Source organism: Trichoderma ghanense (assembly GCF_004382785.1).
Source record: "Trichoderma ghanense strain CCMA-1212 chromosome Unknown scaffold_9, whole genome shotgun sequence".
Taxonomy (NCBI): Eukaryota; Fungi; Ascomycota; class Sordariomycetes; order Hypocreales; family Hypocreaceae; genus Trichoderma; species Trichoderma ghanense.
Window position 1 is genome coordinate 243,536 of NW_027395672.1, and position 14,001 is coordinate 257,536.

The 14,001-nt window shown below is 56.2% G+C and overlaps 7 protein-coding genes across 7 annotated transcripts; 4 read left to right on the forward strand and 3 right to left on the reverse strand.

Annotated features, from left to right (window-relative positions):
- Nucleotides 1–846: 846 nt before the first annotated feature.
- On the forward strand, nucleotides 847–3,453 carry CCMA1212_007158 (Heat shock 70 kDa protein 12A; the record flags this gene model as incomplete). Its single annotated transcript, XM_073704333.1, has 4 exons — nucleotides 847–1,518; nucleotides 1,649–1,753; nucleotides 1,819–3,190; nucleotides 3,254–3,453. The coding sequence occupies 4 exons, from the start codon at nucleotides 847–849 to the stop codon at nucleotides 3,451–3,453; spliced, it is 2,349 nt and encodes a 782-aa protein (XP_073556919.1).
- Nucleotides 3,454–4,918: 1,465 nt separating this feature from the next.
- On the forward strand, nucleotides 4,919–6,115 carry CCMA1212_007159 (Pathogenesis-related protein 5; the record flags this gene model as incomplete). Its single annotated transcript, XM_073704334.1, has 3 exons — nucleotides 4,919–5,096; nucleotides 5,157–5,251; nucleotides 5,324–6,115. The coding sequence occupies 3 exons, from the start codon at nucleotides 4,919–4,921 to the stop codon at nucleotides 6,113–6,115; spliced, it is 1,065 nt and encodes a 354-aa protein (XP_073556918.1).
- A 543-nt stretch (nucleotides 6,116–6,658) lies between these two features.
- Nucleotides 6,659–7,639, reverse strand: CCMA1212_007160 (Ankyrin repeat-containing protein; the record flags this gene model as incomplete). The annotated part of the gene is made up of 3 exons (XM_073704335.1): nucleotides 6,659–7,164; nucleotides 7,257–7,425; nucleotides 7,619–7,639. 3 exons carry the CDS (start codon nucleotides 7,637–7,639, stop codon nucleotides 6,659–6,661), a joined length of 696 nt encoding a protein of 231 aa, XP_073557183.1.
- A 676-nt stretch (nucleotides 7,640–8,315) lies between these two features.
- On the forward strand, nucleotides 8,316–8,707 carry CCMA1212_007161 (DNA-directed RNA polymerase III subunit RPC10; the record flags this gene model as incomplete). Its single annotated transcript, XM_073704336.1, has 2 exons — nucleotides 8,316–8,325; nucleotides 8,373–8,707. 2 exons carry the CDS (start codon nucleotides 8,316–8,318, stop codon nucleotides 8,705–8,707), a joined length of 345 nt encoding a protein of 114 aa, XP_073557184.1.
- Nucleotides 8,708–8,996: 289 nt separating this feature from the next.
- CCMA1212_007163 (Mediator of RNA polymerase II transcription subunit 31) lies at nucleotides 8,997–9,484 on the reverse strand (the record flags this gene model as incomplete). Its single annotated transcript, XM_073704337.1, has 2 exons — nucleotides 8,997–9,269; nucleotides 9,374–9,484. The coding sequence occupies 2 exons, from the start codon at nucleotides 9,482–9,484 to the stop codon at nucleotides 8,997–8,999; spliced, it is 384 nt and encodes a 127-aa protein (XP_073557182.1).
- A 583-nt stretch (nucleotides 9,485–10,067) lies between these two features.
- On the forward strand, nucleotides 10,068–11,186 carry CCMA1212_007164 (Metallophosphoesterase domain-containing protein 1; the record flags this gene model as incomplete). Its single annotated transcript, XM_073704338.1, has 1 exon — nucleotides 10,068–11,186. The coding sequence occupies one exon, from the start codon at nucleotides 10,068–10,070 to the stop codon at nucleotides 11,184–11,186; it is 1,119 nt and encodes a 372-aa protein (XP_073557186.1).
- Nucleotides 11,187–11,469: 283 nt separating this feature from the next.
- On the reverse strand, nucleotides 11,470–12,195 carry CCMA1212_007165 (uncharacterized protein; the record flags this gene model as incomplete). Its single annotated transcript, XM_073704339.1, has 2 exons — nucleotides 11,470–12,060; nucleotides 12,118–12,195. The coding sequence occupies 2 exons, from the start codon at nucleotides 12,193–12,195 to the stop codon at nucleotides 11,470–11,472; spliced, it is 669 nt and encodes a 222-aa protein (XP_073557187.1).
- Nucleotides 12,196–14,001: the final 1,806 nt, after the last annotated feature.

Below are 14,001 nucleotides of genomic sequence, written 5' to 3' on the forward strand. Positions count from 1 at the left end.
GCATCGCCTAGGCGTTCTCGAGCTGCGGCTCAGCCCTGCCCGGGAGGCGGCGAGAGCTCCTCTCTGTCTTGTCTGTCCGCTGCACAGCCAACGGCCCCTCTGGCCGCTGCTCGTGCCCCAGAGGGCTGCTAAATTCTCACTGCCAGGTCGGGGTCGCTTCATGTAATTTGGGCCTCTAGAACTAGGTACATAGTATCCCAGCTTGAGCCCTGGTGAGCGGAAGTGGACAGAAGACGTGGGGGAGGCATGTGGCAGCAGTGCTACTGTAGGCAAGGTAGCGGTACCGGGCATGTACCTTGGTGTAAGCAACGTACGAGCGAGCAGCACAAGTCCTGCCGGGTCCAGTCGAGCAAGTCCTGGGCTCCAAACTTCTGCCCTCTGCCGTGCGTTGGCCTTGGCTTTGTCAACCGCGGGCCTGCTCAAACCAAATCAAAACAAAGCAGAAGCGGAACGAAACGAAACAGTCCTCCTCCCCATCATCCATTTCTGCGCCCTGCATTGCATAGCACTATTGCAGTCCTGCTCCCCTCCCCCGTTCCAGCAGCCTCTGCAGGCGCATAAACCCAGCCCTGAGCCAGTCGCCAGTCGCCAAGTCGAGTCCCGACTCACTCGCGGCCGCCAGACACTAAAAAAGGCTCCAGACCAGACCATCAAACGTCGCCAGAACTGCTGCCGCCTGGGACCTGATCTTACCTGCTCCGATCTAAGCCCAATCCTCTCGCCCCGGCAAACCTGCGCCTTCGTCCCCATCAAGCAGCCAGCCATCAGCCCTTCTTCTCCCCTCCGCTCCGCTTCTCACTGCACCTCCCCTTCCCGTCCCCGGGCTGCCCTTCTTCCCTCCTCCATATGAGTTCGCTGAACTCCCGCTTCAAGAGCCTTGGTCTCGGCAAACGCAAATCCACCGCCAGCATTCACAGCGTCCAGGCCGCGCCCCCCACCATCGCCGGTACCCCTCCTCCAGGCCAAATACCGCAGGCGCCGACTCCAGCCCAGGCTCAGGCTCAGGCTCATCCTCAGACTCCCCAGCCTCAGCAACACCAGTTTCCGCACCCGCACCCGCTGCGCACGCATCCCGGCCAGACGCAGACGCAGACGCCGCCGCCGCCAGGCTCCTCCTCCAGCCCAATGAACCACCAAGGCCCGGGCGCCCGCCCGCCCAGCTACACGGCTGGCAACTATCCCCAACCGCCTCAAGGCGCCATGGGCCGCACCAGCCCCATGGCCCCAGGCCAGAACCGCACGCCGCCGACGCAGATGACCGGCGGCCCTCCTCCGATCAACACAGGAGCCCCCGTGGGCTACCCGCCAAACATGAACCCCATGGGCCAGATGCCTCCGGGCATGCCTCAGGGCGGCCCTCCCCAGGGCGCTCCCGGCTATGGCCAGCCCACGGGATATCCTCCTGGACCACCGCCCGCCGGAGGGCCCATCGCGCAGCAGTTCCAGCAGAACAACCCGGCGGCCGAGGTCGAGGGCGCGAGCAGAAGCAAGGCCCAGCTCATTGTTGGCATCGATTTCGTGAGTAGTCCCAAGCTCTCAGGATTGTGGAACCTTGCCTCGAATGCCCAGGCATGGAAAGAGACAGACAGAAGAAACAGGCGAGGGGAAGCGAACCAGATCGTATTTGCTAACACGAATGTTTCGATAGGGTACAACATTCTCTGGTGTCGCTTTCGCTTTCGCAACCAACAACGAGGCCAAGGAGGACATTATCACAGAATGGCCCGGTGCCGGTTCATACACCAAGCAAAAGGTCAGGAGTGCCGCAACCATTCGACGCATATACACAGAAAGATACCTATGCTGACACGAAACTAGATCCCTACTGTCCTTTACTACGACCAGTACCAAAAGGTGGTTGGCTGGGGCCCAGATATCGCCGATGCTCTGGCCCCCACTGGCTACCCCAAGCCAGGCGTGCAAAAGGTTGAGTGGTTCAAGCTGCAGCTGATGCTCAGCGGCAACACCTACATTGACCCCATCAACCTGCCTCCTCTGCCGCCTGGAAAGTCCGAAATCGATGTCGCGGCCGACTACCTCTTCAAGCTGCGCCAGGCTATGCGATCCTCGCTGCAAAAGACACTTGGTGAAGTGTTCAACAGAGAGGAGCGCAACATCCGATACTACTTGACCGTGCCGGCCATCTGGAACGACGCTGGCAAGGCCGCCACCCGAGCCGCAGCCATCCAAGCCGGCTTCCTCCGTGACGAAAACGACAACCGACTGACTCTTGTGTCCGAGCCTGAAGCTGCCGCCCTGTTCTGCTCCAAGACCGGTCTGCTGAACCTCAAAGTTCACGACGCCGTCCTGATTGTCGACTGCGGTGGTGGCACTGTCGATTTGATCGCCTACGAGGTCGAAGACGAGAATCCCTTCACAGTCGCCGAGTGTACCGCTGGATCTGGTGACTCGTGTGGTTCTACGGCCCTGAACCGCAACTTCAGCAACATCCTGCGGACCAAGATCCGGAAGATGAAGCTTCCAGATGGGTCCAAGACAGCCGGCCGTGTCTACGCGAAGTGCATCATGGACTTTGAGAACCGAATCAAGGCGGACTTCCGAAACAATGGCCAGAAGTGGGCTGTGGATGTCGGCATCGAGGCCGAGTTCCCCGAGGCCGGCATTGAGGAAGGTTACATGACGTTTACCAACGAAGAGATCCTGCAGTGCTTTGAGCCTGTGGTGAACAGGATCCTGGAACTGGTGCGAAACCAGATCATTGCCATCCAGGCCCAAAACCGGACGTTGCAGAACATCCTGGTTGTTGGTGGATTCGGTGCGTCCGAGTACTTGTTCCAGCAGATCAAGCTTCACGTGCCTCCCCAGTTCCAGTCCAAGGTGGTACGGCCGATGGACTCGGTGGCTGCCATCGTCAAGGGCGCAGTCACTGCTGGTATCACGGAGCGGGTCATCACCCATCGTATTGCCAGACGCCACTACCTCATGGCCACCCTGCAGCCCTTCAAGGAGGGCTACCACCCCGAGGCCTACCGCGTGCCCTCGCTGGACGGAAAGGACCGATGCAAATTCACGCGGCAGATTTTCGTACACAAGGGCCAGAAGGTCAAGAACGGAGAGCCTTACAAGGTGTCCTTCTTTCGGCAGGTTGCTCCGGGAGCGACGCTCATGTACGAGGATGTTTTGTACGCCTGTGACGATGATGTATGCCCCGAGTACACCAAGGATCCTCGTAAGTTGAAGTCAATCCTCTCTCTAAAACAGGCCACCTATCAGCTAACATGTTCCCCCTTAGGCATCAAGGAAGTTGTTACTCTCACATCCGATTTGTCTCGCAAGAACCTGGAAAAGGACTTTGAGCGAATGGACACCCCCCAAGGTACCTTTTACAGAGTGTACTTTGACATTTACCTGACTCTGGACGGCTCCGAATTCAGTGCGGAGCTCGTATGCCAAGGCGAGGTTATGGGCCGCTGCCGAGCACGCTTCAGGTAAACCACCAAGGCAAGATGGGAAGGTCTTACAAGTACATACCTTGTTGAGAATTGGGCGCTTTCATCAAGACAAGCAGCATGCATTGACGTCGATGATTTACACACAAATGATACCTATCGGGGGACGCGGTCAGAGGAAAGAAGATACACAAGGCCCAGCGCTATGTAGACAGCCGGGGGGTCAGCAAGAATCCAAAGAAGCCGGGGGATCTTCGTTGCTATATGGGAAAATGGGTTTATCGATGTTGGATTCGGACATAAACAAGGGAGAGCGTAGCATGATTCGACAAGTACTCTACACTTGTTGCTTGGGGAGGATGATGAATGACACGAAAGAGATTTATGATTGGCATTGTCGTTAATAGATAGTCGACGCGGCTAGACCAAAGAACATGTTAGTCCAGGTTGAGGTGGTCTCTTGTGGGAGCTGTAGTTGAAGGCCCTGTGAGATGATGCGATTGCTCTTCCTTGCTGCGGTTCCATGTTATTAACAATGTTGCAGTTCTTGCTGACTTATCTCAAGAGTTGTCCATCGAGAGGTACCTTGATACGGAAACTCGGTTGCCGCATCTTGATACTAAGCGCTTGCCTTTTCTGCAGAACTGACACTTGCAAGCACCTTCTGTGCTGATGGAGCAGCCGAGAGGAAGGAGGCCCATGTTGACCCGAGGTACCTACCTATGCCCCATGACATCTACCTGAGGCTTCTTCCTCTTCCTCTTCCTCTTCTCTTCTTCAACATCACCGACATCATCTATTATGTTACCATCTCATCGTTCCCTACAGCCACACTGCATGCCATTTATCTACGTCACCACCTTCATCTACCCACCTGCATCTCGGCCTTTTTTCTTCTATTCTTTTCTCTTATATTGCATTCTTTGACCCCTCTTTACTTTTCTTCTACTGCGCACTCTTGGACTTCCTGATTTTGTGGTGCGGCTTTTCTCCTTTGCCTCCGTCATCACTTCAAGAGTATCCGAGAACACTGAGAGCCGTGCTGTCGACCATCAGCACTCCGTCTCTGTCCTGAACTGCCTCTCGGCTTTGATGCCGCCAACAACCACATTGCAGGCTCTCGTTTACTTCCGTCTGCTTCATCAACAAAGGCATATCTATCCCGGCAAAATTAGGACGGACACATCCAGTGGTCTAGCGGAAGCTTGCAGCCTTCTCCAAATCTTGGCCACTCTGTCCCGCCATCGAACGAGAACATTGGACTTGCCTTGCCTTGCATCTAGAGTTCTTCATTTTCTCAGAGATTTGCTTGCAGTATACTTGGTCCGCTCTAGAAGCACAGGCATTTACGTTTCACCCGCATCGTACGGTAGAAAGCCATGCCACATACCTCGGGTGTCTGGAGTTGGGATACGGACTACAGGCACTCAAGGAATAGACAGGCAGTCTTGGCGCTGGCATGTGCCTTGTTTCTATTTCCCGGCGTTCGGGCGGCAAAGCGTTCGACGATGAACCACAACTGGCAAGCCGTCTTCTTCAGCGAAACAACAAATGCGCCAAAGGGCATCAAGAAGCGAGGCCCTCCTGGCGAACAGGAGGAGAGGATCCCCCTAGTGGTGACCAACAAGTGCGAATCGACAATCTGGCCTGGGGTTGCCACGCAGTCGGGAACAGGACCTGGAATTGGTGGGTTCGAACTGGCAGCCAACAAGACGAGGAAGCTATAGGTAGGTCCTGACTGGCAAGGCCGAGTATGGGGCCGGACGAACTGTACCGTCAACGGAGAGTCGTGCGCTTGCAAGACGGGAGACTGCTTTGCAAAGTTGGACTGCGAGTTCAGTGTAAGTCACGTCCTCAAAGCTCCTGGAAGTGAACCTGTTGAGAAGGATCCTGACCTGCGAGCTGTCTGTCAGGGAGCTACTCCTGCTACACTGGCAGAGTTCAACCTCGCCGGCGGAGTTGACAACAAACAAACGTTTTACGACATTTCTCTCGTCGACGGCTACAACATACCCATGGGGATCAACTACATCCCGGCGAAGAACACCACCTTTATCCCGCCAAATCTCACCAACTGCGCGTGCATTGCCACCGCGGGCTGGGTGTACTCGGTCGCTGGCAACGGCACCTTTTACTCCAACGCCACGTACCCAATTCCACTGGAGTCGGAGGAGACAAATGAGAGTGTCAGCGCGTGGTGCCCATGGCTGAACCTCGCATACCCTCCCAAAGAGCCGGGGAACGGCATCTACCCCTATCCTGACGACAACGTTCAGCGGCCTGCTTTTGCCCCGTGCAACAGCGCGTGTGCCGCCACGGGGACGGACAAGGACTGCTGTATTGGCAAGTACCACGATCCCAACATTTGCAAGCCATCTCAGTACAGCAAGTCGGTCAAGGCCGTTTGCCCGGACGCCTACAGCTTTGCCTTTGATGACCAGACATCGACCTTTATCATTCCCAAGGGCGGAGGCTGGGAAGTCGTCATGTGCCCGGAAGGCCGATCGACTGATATCCTTCGCAAGCTGGGGCCGGAAATGTTTGAGCTGGCGAGTGGTGGCAAATTGTCGACTCTGTCTCTCAAGAGGCTTCAAAACGCAGCCTATGTCAGGGCGGAACGCGGAGATGCGGGCCTTGCGAGGCCATGGGTAGCCATGCTGGTCCTCGCTTTCGTCGTTGCTGCCTACAACTGGGCATGCCTCTAACGGTGAGCTGCGGAAGACGGCGATGATGGCGACAAGATTGAGCGGTACAAGGCGGTGTTGATGCATCTCAGAGTCCGGGGACGGGGCTTTCTCTCTCCTAGTTGTACCTAGAAGTTATGAATTCTACAAAGACGAGCCTCTTTCGAGCCCTCTTTCCCGTATGGGAATAACACTGAAATATGTTAACAAGTATACTTGAAGCGTCTATATCGAGTGTGTGTGTTCTTTTTTTTTTTTCTCCTTCTGAAGATGGTGTACAATGAGAGTGCAAATCTAGCTGCTCCCACGTGCTTCCTTTGATTCCATTGTGACGAAATGTATCCCAACATGGCTTCTTGCCCTTGAAGTAAATTGCACGACAAAGCCTCCAACGCCTGCCTCGATTCTTCAAGTTGCTCGGCTATAAGTTCTTCGCCATTCCTGTTTGCTCCAGCTATGGGCCCGCCATTGCATTGTATGTATGTGTGGATATCCTCTTGTAAGAAGACAGCAAACGGCTGGGTTCCAGTATATCATGCCTTCTCGCCCAGTCCTCGCTCCCATTTACCGCTGGCTCCTATTCTTTCTCCTGCGCTCCCACTCGGCCCTCTCTTCCTCATCACTGCCGCTAAACTCGGCATCATCGTCATCATCGTCGCTCTCAGCACCAGCGCCCCGGGGCACAGCAGGAGCAGCCCCATCGGGTCTCCCCGGCGGGGGCGCGCTCGGCGGGGGCGCAGAAGAAGCCGTCGTCGTTGTAATAGTAGTAGTGACGTTGATAAAGTCGCCGGCGTTCTGGCTGGCGTAATCGTGGCGGCGGATGAGGTCGCGCAGCTGGGTGTTGCGGGGGTCGACGAGCTGGAGGGCGGTGAGCCCGCCCTTGTTCTTGATGCGCGGGTTGGAGCCGGCTTCGAGCATCATGTCGATGAGCTGGAGGCCAAAGGGGATCTGGGCGGGGGGTTCGGCGTTGAGCCAGCGGACGGCGGAGTGGAGGGGGGTGTCGCCTTCGAGGCGGTTGATGGGGTCGCATTCGAAGTCGGGCTGGTCGAGGAGGTGGTCGATGATTTCGTCTGCGTATTTTATACAGCGTCGTGGTTTAGTAGGTATGAGATGCGGAGGAGGAGGAGGGGAGGAGAAAGGGGGGGGGGGGGATTGGGCGTACAGTTACCGCGGGAAGCAGCCTCGTGGTAGAGGTGGTTTCCCATGACGGTCGTTGTCTCGTTGAGGAGCCTGGTGATTTCGGGGTCGGACTTGTCTTCGAGGAGTTCGGTCAGGAGCTCGACATTGTCGCGCCGGCAGGCTTCGATGAGCTGCTCCTCGATGGAGGCGCCCTGTGATCAAGGGACGATGTTAGTCGGCCGGCTAAAGGGAATCATCGGTTCGTCAAGGTTTGATGTGTGGATGTTGCTGTATGTGTGTGTGTGTGTCTGTGTGTGTGTATGGCGTGCATATGCGAGTTGTGTTGTTCGTCGTCGTCGTCGTTGTATATGCGTGGTAAATTCGGGGGGGAAGATTGTGACGCACCTCGTGCTCCTCTCCATTCATGATGTCTGGGGATCGATTCTAAAGATGTTCAGGATGCGGATCAAACGGATGGACTTGCGCTTTGCTTTTGAACACGGGAAAGCGACGCTGGGAGGAAACAAGACGAGGCAACAAAGGAGAAGGGTAATGTTGTACAGAAGAGCAAAAGTGGGAAATGGGATTTGGTTGGAGGCGCAAGGGCGATTAGCGACATGGGCGCTGCTGCTGCAAGTAGCGGTGATTGTTTAGGTGAGCGTCCAGGTGCATCATTGGACGTGGAGGGGTTCGTTGCTCGCTGGAGGCTAATAATGTACAGTACAGGTGCCCCCAGGGGGGAGGCTTAGCGGGGTTGGGAGGCGCTGGAGTAGCGGCTGTTGCAGTTGCAGGGCGTTTTGGCTGCTGGGCTGGCGGTTGGTTTGATTCCATTTGCTGACGAGTTCCGAGGCGCTTGGACCCCACCCGAAAACGGCTCGACTGGGAACATTTTCAACTTTTTTGGCTTCTGGATGCCGAGCTTCGATTTGACCACTTTTTCCACTTTGATTCTTCCGCGAAGACAACCAATCACACTGGGGCAGACGACCAGATATTACTGACAACAGGAGTAATAAAAGGATCGCACACATCTCCATCATCAATACGTCCTCTCAGTCGAAAATAGCAACATCAAGACTAGAGTGTATACTACACAGCAGCCATGCTTCTCTGTAAGTTCCCAGATGCAGAATCTCCAGCATCCCGCCCATCTGACCAGTTCCCCTCCCAGTCTGCCCGCACTGCGCAAACATCCTGACCGTCTCCCTGACGCTCAACCGCACGAACCGCCTCGAGTGCCGCACATGCCCCTACGAGCACGCCATCACCGACCCCGTCTTCTCGCGCCGCGTCTTTGAGCGCAAGGAGCGCGAGGACGTCTTTGGCGGGCCCGGCGCCTGGGACAATGCGCAAAAGTCAAAGGCCCAGTGCCCCAACGAGGGCTGCAACGGCGAGGAGGCCGCCTTCTTCCAGGTGCAGATTCGCAGTGCCGATGAGCCCATGACCAGCTTCTTCAAGTGCATGACGTGCGGGCACCGGTGGCGCGAAAACTGAGCGTGGTGGGAATCGACGGTTGGGTTTGGCTATTGTGAGGATTTGGGCTTTCTTGTTGGTTGGTATCTCGGCGTTTCGGGGAATAGGGGCTCGCATGGAGTATGTTTGGTGCATTTCAGCCAAGTGTTTGCTTGAATAGACATGAAGACATCGAATTCTTGCCCTCAAAGACGACTTGCCCGATTCGTTGGTTCGTGATTGTTATTTCGTATATCCGTTCGCGCGGAATGTAGAGGTCGGCGCATCAGAAGAAGGCACGGCAGCCTTCACGGGGTATCATACGCGCAACTCAAGGCTCGCGATGCCACTGCAACGACGCCTTCATCTCCTCCTCCACCAGCCGCTGCACCAGATCGGGGCTCATAATGTCCTGCCTGAACCGCTCGCGCTGCAGGAGCTGCAGGTGGCGCAGCGTCGGGCCCGGATACGTCAGGTACTTGAGGTACGGCGGCTTGGACCAGTACTGCAGGTAGTCGAGGTAGGCGACGAAGGCGGGCTGGGAGAGGAGCTTCTGGGAGGCGAGGTGGTTGAGGTAATACGGATTCGCGAGCGATTGGACAAACTGTAGATGACGTCGGCGTTAGAAGAAGTGTGGGAGGGATTGGGAGAAGATTTTCGGAAGGGACGTGGGAAGAAGAGGGGATCGTGGGGATTAGGGAGTTTTACCTCGAGCTCGATTTCGAAGCGCGAGTAGCCGCCGTACTTGGGCTCTTCGTCTGCGGCGGGCACGGCGGGTGTGGACGTCATGGAGACGTCCTGGGGCGCTCCCGAGGCCATTCTGTCTGCTGGTATCAGAGCGGAATAGATTGAGGCTGGCGGTGATGCGGATACGCGCTGATTGGGATGAGCGCAAGCAGAGGTTGAAGATTGAGTGAGAGCGGGAAACAACTGGAAAGCGAACCTTGGCAGACAATTCGGTAGAGTACAAACTTCAAGGTACCCCAGCCCAAGTCTGAGGCTCCACTCATTCCAACCTCCCCACACTGACGCATCAGCAGGCCGCCATGGTTTGACTTCATCTGTCCAGCTTCAACTCGTGACAACAGCGCTTCCATCAATTTCTTCTGGTGACTTTCAAATCCTTGGGCCTCACTTATGAACGGAGCAGATTGATTATATACAAACTTCTTTTATGCAATCATTCTCTGTCCTTCTATGCTTCCCAGCTGGCCCTGGGTCACACGAGCTTCCCCCAAGAAGCATCTCCGTCTAGGCACAACTCATACACCAGGCAGCAGGCATCAATATACCATCAAACCATCATCTTCGTTTCCAAATATTCCCGTGTCTTCATCAATCTCATCGTCCTGGATTCTCATCATCATCATCCACAACCCTAGACAGCATCTGCCCTCCCACCATGCCCATCCCGCCCTTATCCCCAACCCCAGCCTCCTCATCCACCATCAAAACCCGCCTCCTCATCATCTCAGACACACACTCCTCCCTCCCACCCACAGAAGACCCCGCCATCACCACCCAAGATGCCCTCTCCAACCCCAAAGCCCTCGCCCACTCCCCCTCGGGCTTCCGCTCTCCCCTCCCCGAAGCAGACGTCGTCCTTCACTGCGGCGACCTCACCAAGCGCGGACGACCAGAGGAGCTCCAAAGAACATTCTCCATGCTGCGCGAGCTAAAGGCACCGCTCAAACTCGTCATAGCCGGAAACCACGACCTGGCCCTCGACGAAAGGCTCGACGACAGGACATACTACGACCCCCACAACGACCTCCAAGCCGCCCACAGAAACGCACTGCAGATCGCCAAAGAAGCCGAGCAAGACGGCGTCCGGTATCTCACCGAAGGGACCTACACATTTGACCTCCCCAATGGCTCGACGCTGCGCATCTTCGCGAGCCCGTGGACGCCCCGGTATGGCACGTGGGCGTTTCAGTACGAGGGCATGGGCACGCACAGCTTCGACATCCCGGAAGGCGTCGACATCGCCATGACACATGGGCCTCCCCTGGGCGTGCTGGATCGCACGTGGAGGAACGAACATGCCGGCTGCGGTGACCTCTTTCGGTCGATTTACCGCGCGAAGCCTAGGATCCATTGCTTCGGCCACATTCACGAAGCATGGGGCGCTCAGCTGATGCGGTGGAAGCCCAATGTCGGTGTGCCTGGCCAAGCTGGTGTGGAGGGCTCCGTGAACCAGAGCGCCGACAGTTGGCGGTCAGCCATCTCGCCCGCTATCGTCCTCGACTGGGAAAGCTCGCGCTCCATCTACACCCTCGCGCCGCCCCCTGTGAGCATCCCCACAAACTCTGCAGTGGCTGGCAGGGAGACGCAGAACCTCGTGGAGATGAGCAAAGACCGAGGCTGCTACCTCGATGTGACGGAAGGGGACAACATGGTCAGGCAAGGCGCGCAAACGCTCTTTGTCAATGCTTCGATTATGAGTGTCCGATATCGCCCAGCACAAATGCCCTGGGTGGTGGACATTGACCTGCCGAGGACAACAGAGCTCACAGGATGAGGGCAAAGACACGCTCAAGGGCGCGGATACAAGTGCCTAACATATCATCAGCATTCAATTATTGCATGGTGGTATAAACAAGCCGTCGAGTCCATATCTGCATTACAAAGAGGAATCAAGAAACATAAACTCCCTGACCAGATCTAGTCAATCGTGGCCCCCAAAAAGTCCGTTTTGAATGTCCACGCCACTTCATATTATATACTCGTCACATCATGATTACACGCTAGCCCAACGCCTTGACAACTATCAACAATGAATCCCCGAAAGCGCTGGATCGCATTTACAAGGCCACCAGAGCAGCCAGGACGGCGCCGAGGACGCCAGCCACAGGGGCGGTAGCATCGCTGCCGGCAAGGGTGGTGGAGGCAGGGATGCCAGAGGTCTTGGAGCCGCCGTCGCCACCAACAAAGGCGGTAGAGGTGCGAGTGATGACGGAGCGCGTGCCGGAAACGGTGCTGTTGGAGACGCCAGAGGGAGCCGAGGGCTGGATCGTCGGGACGGCCGAGGCACCAGTAGAGGTCTCGGCGGCAGTGGTTTCAACAACAGTCGTCACGGCAGCAGTGGTCGAAGCCGGAGCCGTGGTGGCCTCGGTGGTGGTGGTGGTCTCGGCGGCAGAGGCAGTGGTCTCGGACGAGGGCTCCGTGGCCGTGGCCGTGGCGTCAGAAGACGTCTCGGTAGAGCCGCCGGCGTTCTTCTTGCAGGCGTCGGCAGCGGCGGCCTGGGCCTTTGCGAGGTCGCTGGGGCTGCACTTGCTGAGGAGGCAAGGGCCCACGAGGCCGAGGAGCTTAGCCTGGACGTCGGGCTTGCAGGCGCAGGCGGTGTCCTCGAGGGCGCAGCCGGCCTTTGGGATGGCGTCCTTGAGGCAGGGGATCTATGTGTTGCTGTTAGTTGTCGGAGAGGTGCTCATGATGGAGGAGGTTCGACTTACGGCGCAGTCAGGCTGGCCGGTAAAGTCCTGGGCGGCGACCAGGCCGGCGAGGAGGAGAGAGAGGACGGAGGCCTTCATTGTGAGAGGTTTTTGATGTCTTTTTTACGGCTGTGTTGAACGAGAGCGGGTCGGGAAGAGACGAGGCGAGACGAGACGAGAGCGAATGGCGAGATCAAGAGGAGAGAAAGTCACAAACAAAACAACGAAGGCGGTCAAAGGGACGTGACAAGGACAATGCGGTGGAAGGGGAAGAGTAGAAGAGGTGAAGCGAAGCCGGCGGGAACGAAGGGCTTCTTGTATCGGGTGTACTTTTGCAGCACCGTCTCAGTCGGGCAGTCAGAGGCCAGTCCACCCGCAGCATGTACAGCTACCTACAGGGGAGGCAGGAAGGGACTTTGGGGACTGAGTATCTGACCAGGGATGTTGAAGTACCTACCTAAGGTTAGACGAAGCGAGAAGCGAGCGAGTTGGGCAGCTGAATGGTCAGTGGCCTGGATAGTGGATTAGATGGAGTGGACAGCGCTGGCAGCTCCCCCAGATGCTGCTGCAGGTGGAATGGATGGATGGTTCCGTCTAGCGGGATGCAGGGCCCTCGACTTCCTCTTACGATCAAAATACGATCCACGGGGGGACTCGGCCGTATTCGCTATTATAGCCGCGACGAGGTGCATTCATGTTTGCACTTGGCCGTCAGTCCACTGTCTCCGAAAGACGCTGAAACAATGGGCTGTGCTCTCCATGGCATCCATCCATCCATTGCAAAAACCCGCCACCAGTCCATCGAGCGAATAGACTGTACATGCACTCTTGTTCGAAGGGAAGAGGGGAAGAATAATTCTCAAGTTGAAACAGATAGCCGTCGCTGATTGGATAGACTTGATTGTTCAAAACTCCTTTGCGGGGGAGAATTCTCCACGAGAAGCCAACGGCGCCACGCTGCAAGGTACCGGATACGTACCCTTTCACAGGGGTTTGGCTTGGTTGCTCGTTGATTCGCTTACTTGGGGGGTGTCAGTTGACCGTTTGGCGTGGTTTTACATGGATGGATCTTTTTTTTTTTTTTTTTGCTGTGGGCGGCTGGTGGCGCAGGGGTGGTCGTTGGTGCGCGAAAGGGTGGACGTTTTACGAGGTGGCATCTGGTGCTATTATTGGAGGTTAAGTTGGTTAGGTAGGTACTGTGATGGATTCGAAGAGGGACATGGTGCTCCGTGGGATGTGATGAGATGGCATTCATAGGTGGGGAATTGATAGTGAATGCCTCTCCCGCCATTTCGGATTCTGCCGTGTCTCAGTTACGACGGAGAGTACTGTACGGTAGAGAAAAAGATGGGCTTGACAGCTTATGTGGAGACGGAGTTTTGGCTGCTCGGGCTTGTGTTTTGGAGTTGCGGCGGATCTCGTCTTGTCTCGCCACTGGTGCGCCGATGGTGCAGCCGCCGCGTTCGCACGGAGTTTTCAGGGTCTTGACATTGGTTCGGATGTTGGTGGGCTGCTATGGAGTAACGGCATTGGCCTCTGATGGAAGGTGGTGGATTGAAGAAAGGAGGAGAAGGGGAAGAGAGGATGAAGAGGGCTGCTAAAGGATGTAGGTTGTGATGTGTGGATGTACAGTAGTATGTTGCGTTGCTGTTGGGACTTGTTGGGTTCGCTGGGGTTTGTATACCGTAGTCATTGGATGCAGTTGTTAGATGAGTACAAGAAGCATTTTTGAGATGGACCAGAGCGCGGCTTTTGACGGGCTTGTCTTGGGGCATTGATTGGTTGCTGCTCAATCAACACCAGCGCAAGAGGCGTTGTTAGTATATACATACATACCTCAGGTACTGTAGCCCTGACAGCGCCGATCACCGAGGATCGACAGGAAACTTTTTTTTTTTTTTTTTT